We start from the raw sequence: 17,151 nt of genomic DNA on the forward strand, positions 1-17,151 counted from the left end.
GTGTGTGTGTGAGCTGATGTGTGTGTGTGTGAGCTGATGTGTGTGTGTGTGAGCTGATGTGTGTGTGTGTGAGCTGATGTGTGTGTGAGCTGATGTGTGTGTGTGTGAGCTGATGTGTGTGTGTGTGAGCTGATGTGTGTGTGTGTGAGCTGATGTGTGTGTGTGTGAGCTGATGTGTGTGTGTGAGCTGATGTGTGTGTGTGAGCTGATGTGTGTGTGTGAGCTGATGTGTGTGTGTGAGCTGATGTGTGTGTGTGAGCTGATGTGTGTGTGTGAGCTGATGTGTGTGTGTGAGCTGATGTGTGTGTGTGTGTGTGTGTATGTGTGTGTGAGCTGATGTGTGTGTGTGTGTGTGTGAGCTGGTGTGTGTGTGTGTGTGTGTGTGTGAGCTGATGTGTGTGTGTGTGTGAGCTGATGTGTGTGTGAGCTGATGTGTGTGTGTGAGCTGATGTGTGTGTGTGAGCTGATGTGTGTGTGTGAGCTGATGTGTGTGTGAGAGCTGATGTGTGTGTGTGAGCTGATGTGTGTGTGTGAGCTGATGTGTGTGTGTGAGCTGATGTGTGTGTGTGAGCTGATGTGTGTGTGTGAGCTGATGTGTGTGTGTGAGCTGATGTGTGTGTGTGAGCTGATGTGTGTGTGTGAGCTGATGTGTGTGTGAGCTGATGTGTGTGTGAGCTGATGTGTGTGTGAGCTGATGTGTGTGTGAGCTGATGTGTGTGTGTGTGTGTGTGAGCTGATGTGTGTGTGTGTGTGTGAGCTGATGTGTGTGTGTGTGTGTGTGAGCTGATGTGTGTGTGTGAGCTGATGTGTGTGTGTGAGCTGATGTGTGTGTGTGAGCTGATGTGTGTGTGTGAGCTGATGTGTGTGTGTGAGCTGATGTGTGTGTGTGAGCTGATGTGTGTGTGTGAGCTGATGTGTGTGTGTGAGCTGATGTGTGTGTGTGAGCTGATGTGTGTGTGTGAGCTGATGTGTGTGTGTGAGCTGATGTGTGTGTGTGAGCTGATGTGTGTGTGTGAGCTGATGTGTGTGTGTGAGCTGATGTGTGTGTGTGAGCTGATGTGTGTGTGTGAGCTGATGTGTGTGTGTGAGCTGATGTGTGTGTGTGAGCTGATGTGTGTGTGTGTGCTGATGTGTGTGTGTGAGCTGATGTGTGTGTGTGCTGATGTGTGTGTGTGTGTGTGTGTGTGCTGATGTGTGTGTGTGTGTGTGTGTGAGCTGATGTGTGTGTGTGAGCTGATGTGTGTGTGTGTGTGTGTGTGTGTGAGCTGATGTGTGTGTGTGTGTGAGCTGATGTGTGTGTGTGTGTGTGTGAGAGCTGATATGTGTGTGTGAGCTGATGTGTGTGTGTGTGAGCTGATGTGTGTGTGTGTGTGAGAGCTGATGTGTGTGTGTGTATGCGTGTGTGAGCTGATGTGTGCGGGTGTGTGAGCTGATGTGTGCGGGTGTGTGAGCTGATGTGTGTGTGTGCTGATGTGTGTGTGTGCTGATGTGTGTGTGTGAGCTGATGTGTGTGTGTGTGAGCTGATGTGTGTGAGCTGATGTGTGTGTGTGTGAGCTGATGTGTGTGTGTGAGAGAGCTGATGTGTGTGTGTGTGTGTGTGTGAGCTGATGTGTGTGTGTGTGTGAGCTGATGTGTGTGTGTGTGTGTGTGAGCTGATGTGTGTGTGTGTGTGAGCTGATGTGTGTGTGTGTGAGCTGATGTGTGTGTGTGTGAGCTGATGTGTGTGTGTGTGTGAGCTGATGTGTGTGTGTGTGAGCTGATGTGTGTGTGTGTGTGTGTGTGTGTGAGAGCTGATGTGTGTGTGTATGCGAGTGTGAGCTGATGTGTGCGGGTGTGTGAGCTGATGTGTGTGCGGGTGTGTGAGCTGATGTGTGTGCGGGTGTGTGAGCTGATGTGTGTGCGGGTGTGTGAGCTGATGTGTGTGCGGGTGTGTGAGCTGATGTGTGTGTGTGTGTGTGTGTGCTGATGTGTGTGTGTGTGAGCTGATGTGTGTGTGTGTGTGTGTGTGTGTGAGCTGATGTGTGTGTGTGTGTGTGTGTGTGTGTGTGAGCTGATGTGTGTGTGTGTGTGTGTGAGCTGATGTGTGTGTGTGTGTGTGTGAGCTGATGTGTGTGTGTGAGCTGATGTGTGTGTGTGTGTGTGTGTGTGTGTGTGAGAGCTGATGTGTGTGTGTATGCGAGTGTGAGCTGATGTGTGCGGGTGTGTGAGCTGATGTGTGTGCGGGTGTGTAAGCTGATGTGTGTGCGGGTGTGTGAGCTGATGTGTGTGCGGGTGTGTGAGCTGATGTGTGTGTGTGTGAGCTGATGTGTGTGTGTGTGTGTGTGTGTGTGCTGATGTGTGTGTGTGTGTGCTGATGTGTGTGTGTGTGTGTGTGTGTGAGAGCTGATGTGTGTGTGAGAGCTGATGTGTGTGTGAGAGCTGATGTGTGTGTGTGAGCTGATGTGTGTGTGTGTGTGTGTGAGCTGATGTGTGTGTGTGTGTGAGCTGATGTGTGTGTGTGTGTGTGTGAGCTGATGTGTGTGTGTGTGTGTGTGTGAGCTGATGTGTGTGTGTGAGCTGATGTGTGTGTGTGAGCTGATGTGTGTGTGTGTGTGTGTGTGTGTGTGTGAGAGCTGATGTGTGTGTGTGAGCTGATGTGTGTGTGTGTGAGCTGATGTGTGTGTGTGTGAGCTGATGTGTGTGTGTGTGAGCTGATGTGTGTGTGTGTGAGCTGATGTGTGTGTGTGTGAGCTGATGTGTGTGTGTGTGAGCTGATGTGTGTGTGTGAGCTGATGTGTGTGTGTGAGCTGATGTGTGTGTGTGAGCTGATGTGTGTGTGTGAGCTGATGTGTGTGTGTGAGCTGATGTGTGTGTGTGAGCTGATGTGTGTGTGTGTGAGAGCTGATGTGTGTGTGTGAGAGCTGATGTGTGTGTGTGTGTGAGCTGATGTGTGTGTGTGTGAGCTGATGTGTGTGTGTGAGCTGATGTGTGTGTGTGTGAGCTGATGTGTGTGTGTGTGAGCTGATGTGTGTGTGTGTGAGCTGATGTGTGTGTGTGTGAGCTGATGTGTGTGTGTGTGAGCTGATGTGTGTGTGTGAGCTGATGTGTGTGTGTGAGCTGATGTGTGTGTGTGAGCTGATGTGTGTGTGTGAGCTGATGTGTGTGTGTATGCGTGTGTGAGCTGATGTGTGCGGGTGTGTGAGCTGATGTGTGTGTGTGTGTGTGTGTGTGTGTGAGAGCTGATGTGTGTGTGTGTGTGTGTGTGTGTGTGAGAGCTGGTGTGTGTGTGTGTGTGAGAGAGCTGATGTGTGTGTGTGAGAGCTGATGTGTGTGTGTGTGTGTGAGCTGATGTGTGTGTGTGAGCTGATGTGTGTGTGTGAGCTGATGTGTGTGTGTGAGCTGATGTGTGTGTGTGTGTATGTGTGAGCTGATGTGTGTGTGTGTGTGTGTGAGAGAGCTGATGTGTGTGTGTGTGTGTGTGTGAGAGCTGATGTGTGTGTATGCGTGTGTGAGCTGATGTGTGCGGGTGTGTGAGCTGATGTGTGTGTGTGTGTGTGTGTGAGCTGATGTGTGTGTGTGAGCTGATGTGTGTGTGTGAGCTGATGTGTGTGTGTGAGCTGATGTGTGTGTGTGTGTGTGTGAGCTGATGTGTGTGTGTGTGTGTGTGAGAGCTGATGTGTGTGTATGCGTGTGTGAGCTGATGTGTGTGTGTGTGTGAGGTGATGTGTGTGTGTGTGAGCTGATGTGTGTGTGTGTGTGAGCTGATGTGTGTGTGTGTGAGCTGATGTGTGTGTGTGTGTGAGCTGATGTGTGTGTGTGTGAGAGCTGATGTGTGTGTGTGTGAGAGCTGATGTGTGTGTGTGTATGTGTGTGTGAGCTGATGTGTGTGTATGCGTGTGTGAGCTGATGTGTGCGGGTGTGTGAGCTGATGTGTGTGTGTGTGTGTGTGCTGATGTGTGTGTGTGTGTGTGTGTGAGAGCTGATGTGTGTGTGTATGTGTGTGAGCTGATGTGTGCGGGTGTGTGAGCTGATGTGTGCGGGTGTGTGAGCTGATGTGTGCGGGTGTGTGAGCTGATGTGTGCGGGTGTGTGAGCTGATGTGTGCGGGTGTGTGAGCTGATGTGTGCGGGTGTGTGAGCTGATGTGTGTGTGTGTGTGTGAGCTGATGTGTGTGTGTGTGTGAGCTGATGTGTGTGTGTGTGTGTGAGAGCTGATGTGTGTGTGTGTGTGAGAGCTGATGTGTGTGTGTGTGTGAGAGCTGATGTGTGTGTGTGTGTGTGTGTGTGTGAGAGAGCTGATGTGTGTGTGTGTGTGTGTGAGAGCTGGTGTGTGTGTGTGTGTGTGAGAGCTGGTGTGTGTGTGTGTGTGTGTGAGAGAGCTGATGTGTGTGTGTGTGTGTGTGTGTGTGAGCTGATGTGTGTGTGTGAGCTGATGTGTGTGTGTGTGTGTGAGCTGATGTGTGTGTGTGTGTGAGCTGATGTGTGTGTGTGTGTGAGCTGATGTGTGTGTGTGTGTGTGTGTGTGTGTGTGTGTGTGTGTGTGTGTGTGTGAGAGCTGATGTGTGTGTGTGTGTGAGCTGATGTGTGCGGGTGTGTGAGCTGATGTGTGCGGGTGTGTGAGCTGATGTGTGCGGGTGTGTGAGCTGATGTGTGCGGGTGTGTGAGCTGATGTGTGCGGGTGTGTGAGCTGATGTGTGCGGGTGTGTGAGCTGATGTGTGTGTGTGTGTGTGAGCTGATGTGTGTGTGTGTGTGAGCTGATGTGTGTGTGTGTGTGTGAGAGCTGATGTGTGTGTGTGTGTGAGAGCTGATGTGTGTGTGTGTGTGAGAGCTGATGTGTGTGTGTGTGTGTGTGTGTGTGAGAGAGCTGATGTGTGTGTGTGTGTGTGTGAGAGCTGGTGTGTGTGTGTGTGTGTGTGTGAGAGCTGGTGTGTGTGTGTGTGTGAGAGAGCTGATGTGTGTGTGTGTGTGTGTGTGTGTGAGCTGATGTGTGTGTGTGAGCTGATGTGTGTGTGTGTGTGTGAGCTGATGTGTGTGTGTGTGTGAGCTGATGTGTGTGTGTGTGTGAGCTGATGTGTGTGTGTGTGTGTGTGTGTGTGTGTGTGTGTGTGTGTGTGTGTGTGAGAGCTGATGTGTGTGTGTGTGTGAGCTGATGTGTGCGGGTGTGTGAGCTGATGTGTGCGGGTGTGTGAGCTGATGTGTGCGGGTGTGTGAGCTGATGTGTGCGGGTGTGTGAGCTGATGTGTGCGGGTGTGTGAGCTGATGTGTGTGTGTGTGTGAGAGCTGATGTGTGTGTATGCGTGTGTGAGCTGATGTGTGTGTGTGTGTGAGGTGATGTGTGTGTGTGTGAGCTGATGTGTGTGTGTGTGTGAGCTGATGTGTGTGTGTGTGAGCTGATGTGTGTGTGTGTGTGAGCTGATGTGTGTGTGTGTGAGAGCTGATGTGTGTGTGTGTGAGAGCTGATGTGTGTGTGTGTATGTGTGTGTGAGCTGATGTGTGTGTATGCGTGTGTGAGCTGATGTGTGCGGGTGTGTGAGCTGATGTGTGTGTGTGTGTGTGTGCTGATGTGTGTGTGTGTGTGTGTGTGAGAGCTGATGTGTGTGTGTATGTGTGTGAGCTGATGTGTGCGGGTGTGTGAGCTGATGTGTGCGGGTGTGTGAGCTGATGTGTGCGGGTGTGTGAGCTGATGTGTGCGGGTGTGTGAGCTGATGTGTGCGGGTGTGTGAGCTGATGTGTGCGGGTGTGTGAGCTGATGTGTGTGTGTGTGTGTGAGCTGATGTGTGTGTGTGTGTGAGCTGATGTGTGTGTGTGTGTGTGAGAGCTGATGTGTGTGTGTGTGTGAGAGCTGATGTGTGTGTGTGTGTGAGAGCTGATGTGTGTGTGTGTGTGTGTGTGTGAGAGAGCTGATGTGTGTGTGTGTGTGTGTGAGAGCTGGTGTGTGTGTGTGTGTGTGAGAGCTGGTGTGTGTGTGTGTGTGAGAGAGCTGATGTGTGTGTGTGTGTGTGTGTGTGTGAGCTGATGTGTGTGTGTGAGCTGATGTGTGTGTGTGTGTGTGAGCTGATGTGTGTGTGTGTGTGAGCTGATGTGTGTGTGTGTGTGAGCTGATGTGTGTGTGTGTGTGTGTGTGTGTGTGTGTGTGTGTGTGTGTGTGTGTGTGAGAGCTGATGTGTGTGTGTGTGTGAGCTGATGTGTGCGGGTGTGTGATCACTTGCAGGTCCTCTGCTCGGCGTCTGGTGAGTGTAATTGCCGGGTGCTGCTGTGTATAATGAAGTGTCCTGCAGTATCTGTAACTTTTTTAGCTGCACGGACACTTCATTATTGTTCCGGGACTAGGGCTTATTTTCGGGGGAGCGCTTATATTTAAGCCTTTCTCCGAAAATGCTGAAAATCCCTGCTAGGGCTTATTTTTGGGGGAGGTCTTATTTTTGGAAAAACACGGTAGTGTTTACAAACCTTAGCCCTATGGCCGGAGTCATGGTGGACGCAGGAAGGAAACGGCTTGGGAAGGGGTGGACGTTATCAGCAGTCACAATGACCATTTTGGGGGAATTTAGTCTGGTTTCCTCTCATCTGGAGGGATTAGAAACTGTGAAGAAATCCAGTCCTTGTAGAATGTAATCAGAGTAAGTGTGTCTGCATTTTCTGTGGAGAGGCGTGAGCGTCTATCAGTGATGATTGCCCCCGCAGAACCGAAAACACGCTCTGACATCACACTAGCAGCCGGGCAACCAGCACCTCCAAGGTGGCGTATAAGGAGAGGCCAGCACCTCCAAGGTGGCGTATAAGGAGAGGCCAGCACCTCCAAGGTGGCGTATAAGGAGAGGCCAGCACCTCCAAGGTGGCGTATAAGGAGAGGCCAGCACCTCCAAGGTGGCGTATAAGGAGAGGCCAGCACCTCCAAGGTGGCGTATAAGGAGAGGCCAGCACCTCCAAGGTGGCGTATAAGGAGAGGCCAGCACCTCCAAGGTGGCGTATAAGGAGAGGCCAGCACCTCCAAGGTGGCGTATAAGGAGAGGCCAGCACCTCCAAGGTGGCGTATAAGGAGAGGCCAGCACCTCCAAGGTGGCGTATAAGGAGAGGCCACCACCTCCAAGGTGGCGTATAAGGAGAGGCCACCACCTCCAAGGTGGCGTATAAGGAGAGGCCACCACCTCCAAGGTGGCGTATAAGGAGAGGCCACCACCTCCAAGGTGGCGTATAAGGAGAGGCCACCACCTCCAAGGTGGCGTATAAGGAGAGGCCACCACCTCCAAGGTGGCGTATAAGGAGAGGCCACCACCTCCAAGATGTATAAGGAGAGGTCGGGCCAAGTGTTCAGCTTAGACACCCAATAATTAAAGGGAACTGAAGCGTCAGAAAGCACGCAGGTATGGTCACTTAAGTGCCCATTGACCATGCTTGTGCAACTTTTCCCTCCTTGCCATTGTTACAGGCACAGATAGTCCTTGCTGATGTCCTGGTTTATTGAAGATGGCCCAGTTCGCTCACATTTTTTCCTCCATCTCTGTTGGACCTGGTTTCTTCAGCGCTCTATTGGGAGACCCAGACGATTGGGGTATAGCTACTGCCCTCCGGAGGCCACACAAAGCACTACACCAAAAGTGCAAGGCCCCTCCCCTTCTGGCTATACACCCCCAGTGGTATCACGGGTACTCCAGTTTTAGCTTTGTGTGCGAAGGAGGTCAGACATTCCATGCATAGCTCCACAGATTTTAGTCAGCAGTAGCTGCTGACTATTTCGGATGGAAGAAAAGAGGGCCCATATAGGGCCCCCAGCATGCTCCCTTCTCACCCCTGGATGGTGTTGTAAGGTTGAGGTACCTATTGCTGGTACAGGGCTGGAGCCTCACATGCTGTTTTCCTTCCACATCCCCTTGGGGGCTCTGTGGAAGTGGGATCCTGCCGGCCTCAAAGCTCTGACGCCGGGCTCCATCCACAGACCCATAGAACCTGGTGGATGCCGAGCAGGAGTACCATCAGGGACCGGGCCCTGCATCATACAGGTACTCTGTGTCCCCGGCAGGCACAGACGCACTCCGGGCTGGCTGGGCGTTGTAGTGCGCCGGGGACCGTACACTGAGCTGGTGTTCCTACAGTTATCTGGGGGACTTTGTGTTCTGGGAACGCAGCGCCGACCCTCACTGGACCGGCGGCGCTGCTGTGACTTGTGGTGCGCCGGGGATACGCCGACCGCGCTTTTACGGCGGGGGCGTTTATAACTCTAGTCCCCGGCTTTTGGGCCTAGGACGCCGGCAGCTCCGATCGTTCCCGCCCCCACCCTGTCAATCAGGGTAGGGGAGAGACGCTGTTTCACGGCAGCGACGAGGGCTGGAGCCTGATTTACATGCTCCAGCCCTCTCACTATGCACAGAGGGAAGCAGGCTTCCCGCTCTTGGTCAGGAACGCCCAGGGCCCGCCCCCCCTCCTCTCTCAGGACGCCGGCAGCCATTACATGCATGTCTGGCTGGAGGAAGGACGCAAGGCTCTGGGAGACCTAGACTGAGGGGCTTTGGGAGACCACACACCCGCTCTTAAGCGGGCGGTAAGCGGCTTTTCAGCTGGCCCCTCTAGTGCCTTACTGTGTATTAGTGTACTGTGTCACTGGACATAGATATTTATTGATTTCTTGCACTGTGAGGTCGCTTCCTGGCTGAATACCCCAGATCGCTCTGAGGAGGCAGCAACATGTCATCCACAAGACGCAAGGCTGCCAAGGCTAGGGCTGTGTGCACTGCGTGTGCTGCATGTGGGGCTGCTCTACCAGCAGGCTCCAATGACCCCCATTGTGTGCAATGCTCAGATCCGGTGCTGCTTCGCCAGCCGGAGTCCGGAGAGGTAGTGACCCAGGCTGAGACGCTTGTAAGTCCTGCCCCGGTGTCAGGGACAGACTTTGCAGTTTTTGCGGATAATATGTCTGTGGCTATGGCAAAAATCCTGGAAACTTTGCAATCCATGCCTGGGGCTCAGTCTATGGACACGGCGAGGTCTATGTCCTCTAATCCTCCGCAGTTGGATTTAATCCAGACTGCAAGGGGGTCCCCGGCTTCTCAGAATGAGTATAATGACTCAGATGATTGCCCCAGCCACCCCAAGCGGGCTCGCTGGGAAAGACCCTCAACGTCATCACACTGCTCAGGGTCTCAGCGCAATCAGTCTCCATGTGATGTGTCTGAAGAGAGTGATCAGGAGTCTAATCCTGGAACCCCTCTCAATCTGGATACCCCGGATGGGGACGCCATGGTAAACGATCTTATCTCAGCCATCAATAGGCTGTTAGATATTTCTCCCCCAGCCCCTTCAGCAGAAGAGGCAGCGGCAGAGCAGGAGAAGTTTCGTTTCCTCTATCCCAAGCGTAAATTAAGTGCTCTGTTGGATCACTCTGACTTCAGAGAATCAATCCAGAAACACGACGCTCATCCAGAAAAGCGTTTCTCTAAACGTTCTAAGGATACACGTTATCCTTTCCCACCTGATGTGGTCAAGCGCTGGACCCAGTGTCCAAAGGTGGACCCCCCGATTTCCAAGCTTGCAGCTAGATCCATAGTTGCAGTGGAGGATGGCGCTTCACTTAAGGATGCCAATGACAGACAGATGGACCTTTGGTTAAAATCTGTCTATGAAGCTATCGGCGCGTCGTTTGCTCCAGCATTCGCAGCCGTATGGGCACTCCAAGCTATTTCAGCTGGTTTAGCAAAAGTGGATGCTATCATACATCCAGCGGTGCCGCAAGTGGCGCACCTTACCTCGCAGATGTCTGCGTTTGCCTCTTACGCTATCAATGCGGTCCTAGAATCTACCAGCCGCACCTCAATGGCGTCTGCCAATTCGGTAGTTTTGCGCAGGGCATTGTGGTTAAAGGACTGGAAAGCAGATGCTGGTTCCAAAAAATGTTTAACCAGCTTGCCTTTATCTAGAGATAGACTGTTTGGGGAGCCATTGGCTGACATCATTAAACAGTCCAAGGGTAAAGACTCCTCTTTACCCCAGCCCAGATCAAGCAAACCTCAGCAGAGAAAGTGGCAGCAGAAGTTTCAGTCCTTTCGAGGTTCGGGCAAAACACAATTCTCCTCGTCCAAAGGGACTCAGAGGACGCAAAGAAACTCAGATTCCTGGCGGGCTCACTCACGCCCCAAGAAAGCAAATGGAGGAACCGCTTCCAAAGCGGCTACCTCATGACTTCCAGTCCCCTCCCTCCGCATCTCCGGTCGGGGGCAGGCTCTCCCGCTTTTACGACACTTGGATGTCACAGGTCAAAGACCGGTGGGTGACAGACATTTTGTCTCGCGGGTACAGAATCGAGTTCAGTTCTCGTCCTCCAGCTCGGTTCTTCAGAACCTCCCCACATCCAGACCGTGCAGATGTCCTGCGGCAGGCGGTGGACTCCCTAAGAGCGGAAGGAGTAGTGGTTCCTGTACCGTCTCAGGAACAAGGGAGAGGGTTTTACTCCAATCTCTTTGTGGTGCCAAAAAAGGACGGCTCGTTCCGTCCTGTTCTGGACCTAAAACTGCTCAACAAGCATGTGCACGCCAGACGGTTCCGGATGGAAACCCTCCGTTCTGTCATTGCCTCAATGTCTCAAGGAGACTTCCTTGCCTCAATAGACATCAAAGATGCTTATCTCCACGTGCCAATTGCTACAGAACATCAACGTTTTCTACGTTTTGTGATAGGAGACGACCATCTTCAGTTCGTAGCTCTGCCATTCGGTCTGGCGACAGCCCCCCGGGTCTTCACCAAGGTCATGGCGGCGGTGGTAGCAGTCTTGCACTCTCAGGGACACTCGGTGATCCCTTACCTAGACGATCTACTTGTCAAGGCACCCTCTCAAGAGGCATGCCAACTCAGTCTACATGCTACGCTGGAGACTCTCCAGACTTTTGGATGGATCATCAACTTTCCAAAGTCAAATCTGTCACCGACACAGTCACTAACGTATCTTGGCATGGAGTTCCATACTCGAGCAGCGAGAGTGAAGCTTCCGCTAAACAAGCAGCGGTCCTTACAGACAGGGGTGCAATCTCTCCTTCAGGGCCAGTCGCACCCCTTGCGGCGCCTCATGCACTTCCTAGGGAAGATGGTGGCAGCCATGGAAGCAGTTCCCTTTGCGCAGTTTCATCTGCGTCCACTTCAATGGGACATTCTCCGCCAATGGGACGGGAAGACAACTTCCCTAGACAGGAAAGTCTCTCTTTCCCAGACGGCCAAGGACTCTCTACAATGGTGGCTCCTTCCCACCTCATTGTCTCAGGGAAGATCCTTCCTGCCCCCATCCTGGGCAGTGGTCACGACAGATGCGAGTCTGTCGGGGTGGGGAGCAGTGTTTCTACACCACAGGGCTCAGGGGACGTGGACTCCGCAAGAGTCCACCCTTCAGATCAATGTTCTGGAAATCAGGGCAGTGTATCTTGCCCTACTAGCCTTTCAACAGTGGCTGGAAGGAAAGCAGATCCGAATCCAGTCGGACAACTCCACAGCGGTGGCATACATCAACCAACAAGGAGGGACGCGCAGCCGGCAAGCCTTTCAGGAAGTCCGGCGCATTCTGAATTGGGTGGAGGACACAGCATCCACCATCTCCGCGGTTCACATCCCAGGCGTAGAAAACTGGGAAGCAGACTTCCTCAGTCGCCAGGGTATGGACGCAGGGGAATGGTCCCTTAACCCGGACGTGTTTCAAGAAATCTGTCGCCGCTGGGGGGTGCCGGACGTCGACCTAATGGCGTCTCGGCACAACAACAAGGTCCCGGCATTCATGGCGCGGTCGCGCGATCAAAGAGCTCTGGCGGCAGACGCCTTGGTGCAAGATTGGTCGCAGTTCCGCCTCCCATATGTATTCCCGCCTCTGGCACTCTTGCCCAGAGTATTACGCAAGATCAGATCCGATTGCAGCCGCATCATACTCGTCGCCCCAGACTGGCCGAGGAGATCGTGGTATCCGGATCTGTGGCATCTCACGGTCGGCCGACCGTGGTCACTGCCAGACCGACCAGACTTACTGTCCCAAGGGCCGTTTTTCCATCAGAATTCTGCGGCCCTGAACCTGACTGTGTGGCCATTGAGTCCTGGATCCTATCGTCAACAGGCTTATCCCAGGGAGTGGTAGCCACAATGAGACAAGCTAGGAAGTCAACTTCTGCTAAGATCTACCACAGAACGTGGAAGATTTTCTTATCCTGGTGCTCTGCTCAGGGAGTGTCTCCCTGGCCATTTGCATTGCCCACTTTTCTGTCTTTCCTGCAATCAGGGTTGGAAAAGGGCTTGTCGCTCAGCTCCCTTAAAGGGCAAGTCTCGGCACTATCCGTGTTTTTTCAGAAACGTCTAGCACGTCTTCCTAAGGTGCGCACGTTCCTGCAGGGGGTCTGTCATATTGTGCCCCCGTACAAGCGGCCGTTGGATCCATGGGATCTGAACAGAGTACTAGTTGCTCTCCAGAAGCCGCCTTTCGAGCCTCTCAAAGAAGTTTCTTTTTCTCGCCTGTCACAGAAAGTGGCGTTTCTTGTTGCGATCACATCGCTTCGGCGAGTGTCTGAGCTGGCAGCTCTGTCATCCAAGGCTCCCTTCTTGGTGTTCCACCAGGACAAAGTAGTGCTGCGCCCCATTCCGGAGTTTCTCCCTAAGGTCGTATCCTCGTTTCATCTTAATCAGGATATATCCTTGCCTTCCTTTTATCCTCATCCGGTTCACCGGTATGAAAAGGACTTGCGTTTGCTAGATCTGGTGAGAGCTCTCAGGATCTACATTTCCCGCACGGCGCCCATGCGCCGTTCCGATGCACTTTTTGTCCTTGTCGCTGGTCCGCGCAAGGGGTTGCAGGCTTCTAAAGCTACCTTGGCTCGATGGATCAAAGAACCAATTATAGAGGCCTACCGTTCTGCTGGGCTTCCGGTTCCTTCAGGGCTAAAAGCCCACTCAACCAGAGCCGTGGGTGCGTCCTGGGCATTACGGCACCAGGCTTCGGCTCAACAGGTGTGTCAGGCAGCTACCTGGTCGAGTCTGCACACTTTCACCAAGCATTATCAGGTGCATACCTATGCTTCGGCGGATGCCAGCTTAGGTAGAAGAGTCCTGCAGGCGGCAGTGACATCCCCGTAGGGGAGGGCTGTTTTGCAGCTCTAACATGAGGTATTTCGTTACCCACCCAGGGACAGCTTTTGGACGTCCCAATCGTCTGGGTCTCCCAATAGAGCGCTGAAGAAGAAGGGAATTTTGTTACTTACCGTAAATTCCTTTTCTTCTAGCTCTTATTGGGAGACCCAGCACCCGCCCTGTTGTCCTTCGGGATTGTTTTTGCTGTTTGCGGGTACACATGTTGTTCATGTTGAACGGTTTTTCAGTTCTCCGATGTTAATCGGAGTTAATTTGTTTAAACCAGTTGTTGGCTTCCTCCTTCTTGCTTTGGCACTAAAACTGGAGTACCCGTGATACCACTGGGGGTGTATAGCCAGAAGGGGAGGGGCCTTGCACTTTTGGTGTAGTGCTTTGTGTGGCCTCCGGAGGGCAGTAGCTATACCCCAATCGTCTGGGTCTCCCAGTAAGAGCTAGAAGAAAAGGAATTTACGGTAAGTAACAAAATTCCCTTCTTTGGTGTCTTTCCCCATAAATCCTTGGTGTTGAAATGTGCCGGTAACTCTGCCGCCAGCGTTGTCTGAGGTTGATGTTTTCAACAAGTGATCTACAACGACCCTCTTGAAGGCTTCCATTGTGTAACCCTTTGGTGGCTCCAAAAGGAGAGAAGGAAATTTCTCCTTGTACCGTGGGTTCAGAAAGGTGGCCAACCAGTATAGGTTGTTGGATAAAATGTGTATCACGCAAGGGTCTTGCTACAGACATTGTGCTGTATGGGCCAAGCTGCAAACAGGCAAAGGTTCGGTATGTCCACCAGGAGGAACAACTCTCATCCTCTCCTCATGCTGACTCTCCTCCTCTACCTCTCCAGCCAATCCATGCTGGACAGACATGAAGCTGGGGTTGAGTCCCTTATGTACCATTGGGAGTCCCCTCGGTAGCACAGAAAAACAAGTCCTCTCCCTTCTCATCAAAACCCATTGTTGCCTCAGAATATTGGCTGGGCTGGGTAGTATCACCCATTTACAAATCTGGCTCCATAGCCACATGCTGGGCACTCACAGCTTCCTCTTTGGGATTATGCAGTGGTGGTTTCAGCAGACATAACAGCGGGATGGTTAAGCTGATAATGGCCTGATCACCGCTCACGAGCTTGGTGCAGTACTCAAAGTTCTCAAGAACCTCTCAAATGTCAGCGATCCACACCCACTCCACAGTTGTGTGGTTCTGCATACTGGTGGTGCTCAGGTTGCCTTTGCCCTTGCCTCTGCTCAACTTATTATGGCAGATGCTACAGATTACAATGTTTTCCTCTGAAGGACTTTCAGAAAAAACTTCCAGACAGCGGCTGAAAGCCCCATTGCTTTCACTTGGGCCACAGTGGGGTGATCTTCGGAACAGTTGACCCAGTTCTCACTCTGGGCAAACCACTACCCCTTGGTGCCTGTGTTGGTGCTACATATCCATCTTCCTTCCTGTGTCTCATCATCATCAGCCTCCACCTCTAGAGACAGTAAATCAGGTTCCTCAAACTGGCTTTCTTCTGGTCGTAGGTCCTCAAATACTTGCGCATCAATGTACGCCACCTCCTCACATCCCTCTTCAATGCTGCACGGCGAGAGGCCAGAGCCAACCAAAGGATACGTACAAAACAGATCCTCAGAGTGGCCAAGATTGGGTCGGATGTCTCCTGTGACTGATGGGGGGCAGGATCAGGTTGAGGATTGGATGGGCCAGCCTTTTGTGTATCCACAGTAGACTGTGTGGTCATGGAAGATTTGTTGCTGCTTGAAAAATGTGAAGAGACCTTGTCAGCCATCCAAGACAGAATCTGCTCTCACTCTTCTGGCTTCCCCACACGTTTACGTTCCAGACCGGGAAATTTGGCAAGAAACATAATAGATGCATCAAGCTTCTTCTGACCTGACACAGACTCCGTGCCTTGTCGCCCACCACTGACAAACACCATGCCCATGTCCCTGTCCTTCAACTGTCTTTTTTGTCATTTTGGGGTTTGCTGACATATTTGCAGATGTTGATAGCCCAAGCCAAGAATGCTTTGAACCCAAAAATATTGTGGAGAAAGTACAAGTGAGTACTTTGTACCAGGCAGCACAAAATGGTAGTAGTACTGCTTCGTATTTAGCAAGCCCACTAGCACCGAATTAATGTGACTGATGTGGATGTCACAAGACAAGAGGTGTGATCCCCAAAGTATTGGGGAAACGGGCACAGTGCATCAGGCAGCAGTAAGTACTAGAGTCCTGCTTTGTATATGCAAAGCCACTAGCAACGTATTAAAGTGGCTGATGTGGACGGACAGAACAAGTCAGGCTGTGAATCCAGAAATAGCGGGAAAAAAGGACCAGTGCTTGTAAACAAGAGGCAGCACAAAACGACACTGTGTGCTGGGAAAAAAGAGCTCTGCCTCTGACAAGAGCTAGAACCGTGTAACCTGTCCCTACCTAATCCACAATCTCTCCCTCCCTGCTGTGAGCTTGTTCAGTGGTTTCAGCTCTTAAAAGAGCTATTGTATTCTGGTACTACGAAGGTAGTGACGCGCTCCTTTAAACTGTCCCTGCTCAAATCTCTCGCTCCCTACACTACACCGACCTACTATGCACTGCAGCCAGCTCTGAAAAGGCCTACACTCTCCCTAGCAGCTGCTCGCTCTATCCCTAGACTCATACAACACTGGCTCTGGACTCAATGGGCGCAAAATAGCGGCGGAAGCGCTATTATAGACCCTGTGACGCTGCACGGCCAGCCAATCACAGTAATGCCACAACCAAGATGGCTGCGGCATTACTGTGATTGGTTAAGAAGCCCAGCATGTTTATTGGCTGCAAATCAGGCGCCAAACCTGCTGGGGGCGGGACATCCGAATATCTCGAGGCGGATACACCATTACTCGCTATATAACCCGAATACCGCACTATCTGTGTGAATAGTAACGAATACACGCGCTCATCACTAGTTATAGCCAGTCTTTCTGATATATCCTGCCCAGATTGTTTGGCACAAAACCATAGACTATCCTAGAGATGCATGATATATTGGCTAGCTTTATGTACTGCTGTATGGTTATATATTTAGTGTATGACTACCGTGTGAGTGTATGAGGATACTTTGAGGGTACGGGATGCTTTTCTTGGGGTCTACCTCCCATGTGACACTGGCTTGCCCAGATATGTGAGGAGATGCCTGTAATGGTATACCCATCTCAGCAGTGCCTGCTCCTGGGGACAGATGGAGATACAGTGTAAAAAGCTGATCGAATCGGGATAGATCCTCTGCAGTCCTCTCCGGTACCGGAGTGAGGCGCTCCGAGTCAGAGGATAAGTCTGTCATCTTTGTCATCTAGTTTTATGTGTACCAGCCACCCAACATGGTGTTGTTGGGAAAGCTTGTGTCTCACCAGCCTGCCCAGCATTATCCCGATATATAACACGCTGGCGGCCCTCAGACACGCTCGCCGCCCTCAGACACGCTCGCCGCCCTCACACACGCTCGCCGCCCTCAGACACGCTGTGCTTGTTGTTCTAGATCCAGTGATGTGAAGGTGGTGGGCAATGACTCCTTGCACAGCGCTGCTCTGCCCATGCCCAAGAAGTCCATCTTGAAGAAACGTCCGGATGTGGAGTCTTCCAGCTGCGACCAGTCTCCTCAGGTGCAAGTGCTGCTACTTCTACTAAGAGCGGGGGTGAGGTGGTGGGGGCCCCGTCCTCTGTCTCTCGGGGTGAGGTGATGGGGCCCCCGTCCTCTGTCTCTCGGGGTGAGGTGATGGGGCCCCCGTCCTCTGTCTCTCGGGGTGAGCTGATGGGGCCCCTGTCCTCTGTCTCTCGGGGTGAGGTGGTGGGGCCCCTGTCCTCTGTCTCTCGGGGATGAGGTGGTGGGGCCGCTGTCTCTCGGGGATGAGGTGGTGGGGCCCCCGTCCTCTGTCTCTCGGGGATGAGGTGGTGGGGCCCCCGTCCTCTGTCTCTCGGGGTGAGGTGGTGGGGCCCCTGTCCTCTGTCTCTCGGGGATGAGGTGGTGGGGCCGCTGTCTCTCGGGGATGAGGTGGTGGGGCCCCCGTCCTCTGTCTCTCGGGGATGAGGTGGTGGGGCCCCC

The 17,151-nt window shown here is 52.5% G+C and overlaps 1 protein-coding gene across 1 annotated transcript in view; it reads left to right on the forward strand.

The window, feature by feature from the left end:
* ZNF318 (zinc finger protein 318) overlaps window positions 1–17,151 on the forward strand; it is a 45,013-nt gene that overhangs the window by 11,844 nt on the left and 16,018 nt on the right. Inside the window, exon 3 of the mRNA XM_075332472.1 lies at window positions 16,588–16,711. Within this exon, the coding sequence (XP_075188587.1) occupies window positions 16,588–16,711 (124 nt within the window). The remainder of the gene's footprint in view (window positions 1–16,587; window positions 16,712–17,151) is intronic.

This window comes from Anomaloglossus baeobatrachus, unplaced genomic scaffold (genome assembly GCF_048569485.1).
Source record: "Anomaloglossus baeobatrachus isolate aAnoBae1 unplaced genomic scaffold, aAnoBae1.hap1 Scaffold_3376, whole genome shotgun sequence".
Classification (NCBI taxonomy): Eukaryota; Metazoa; Chordata; class Amphibia; order Anura; family Aromobatidae; genus Anomaloglossus; species Anomaloglossus baeobatrachus.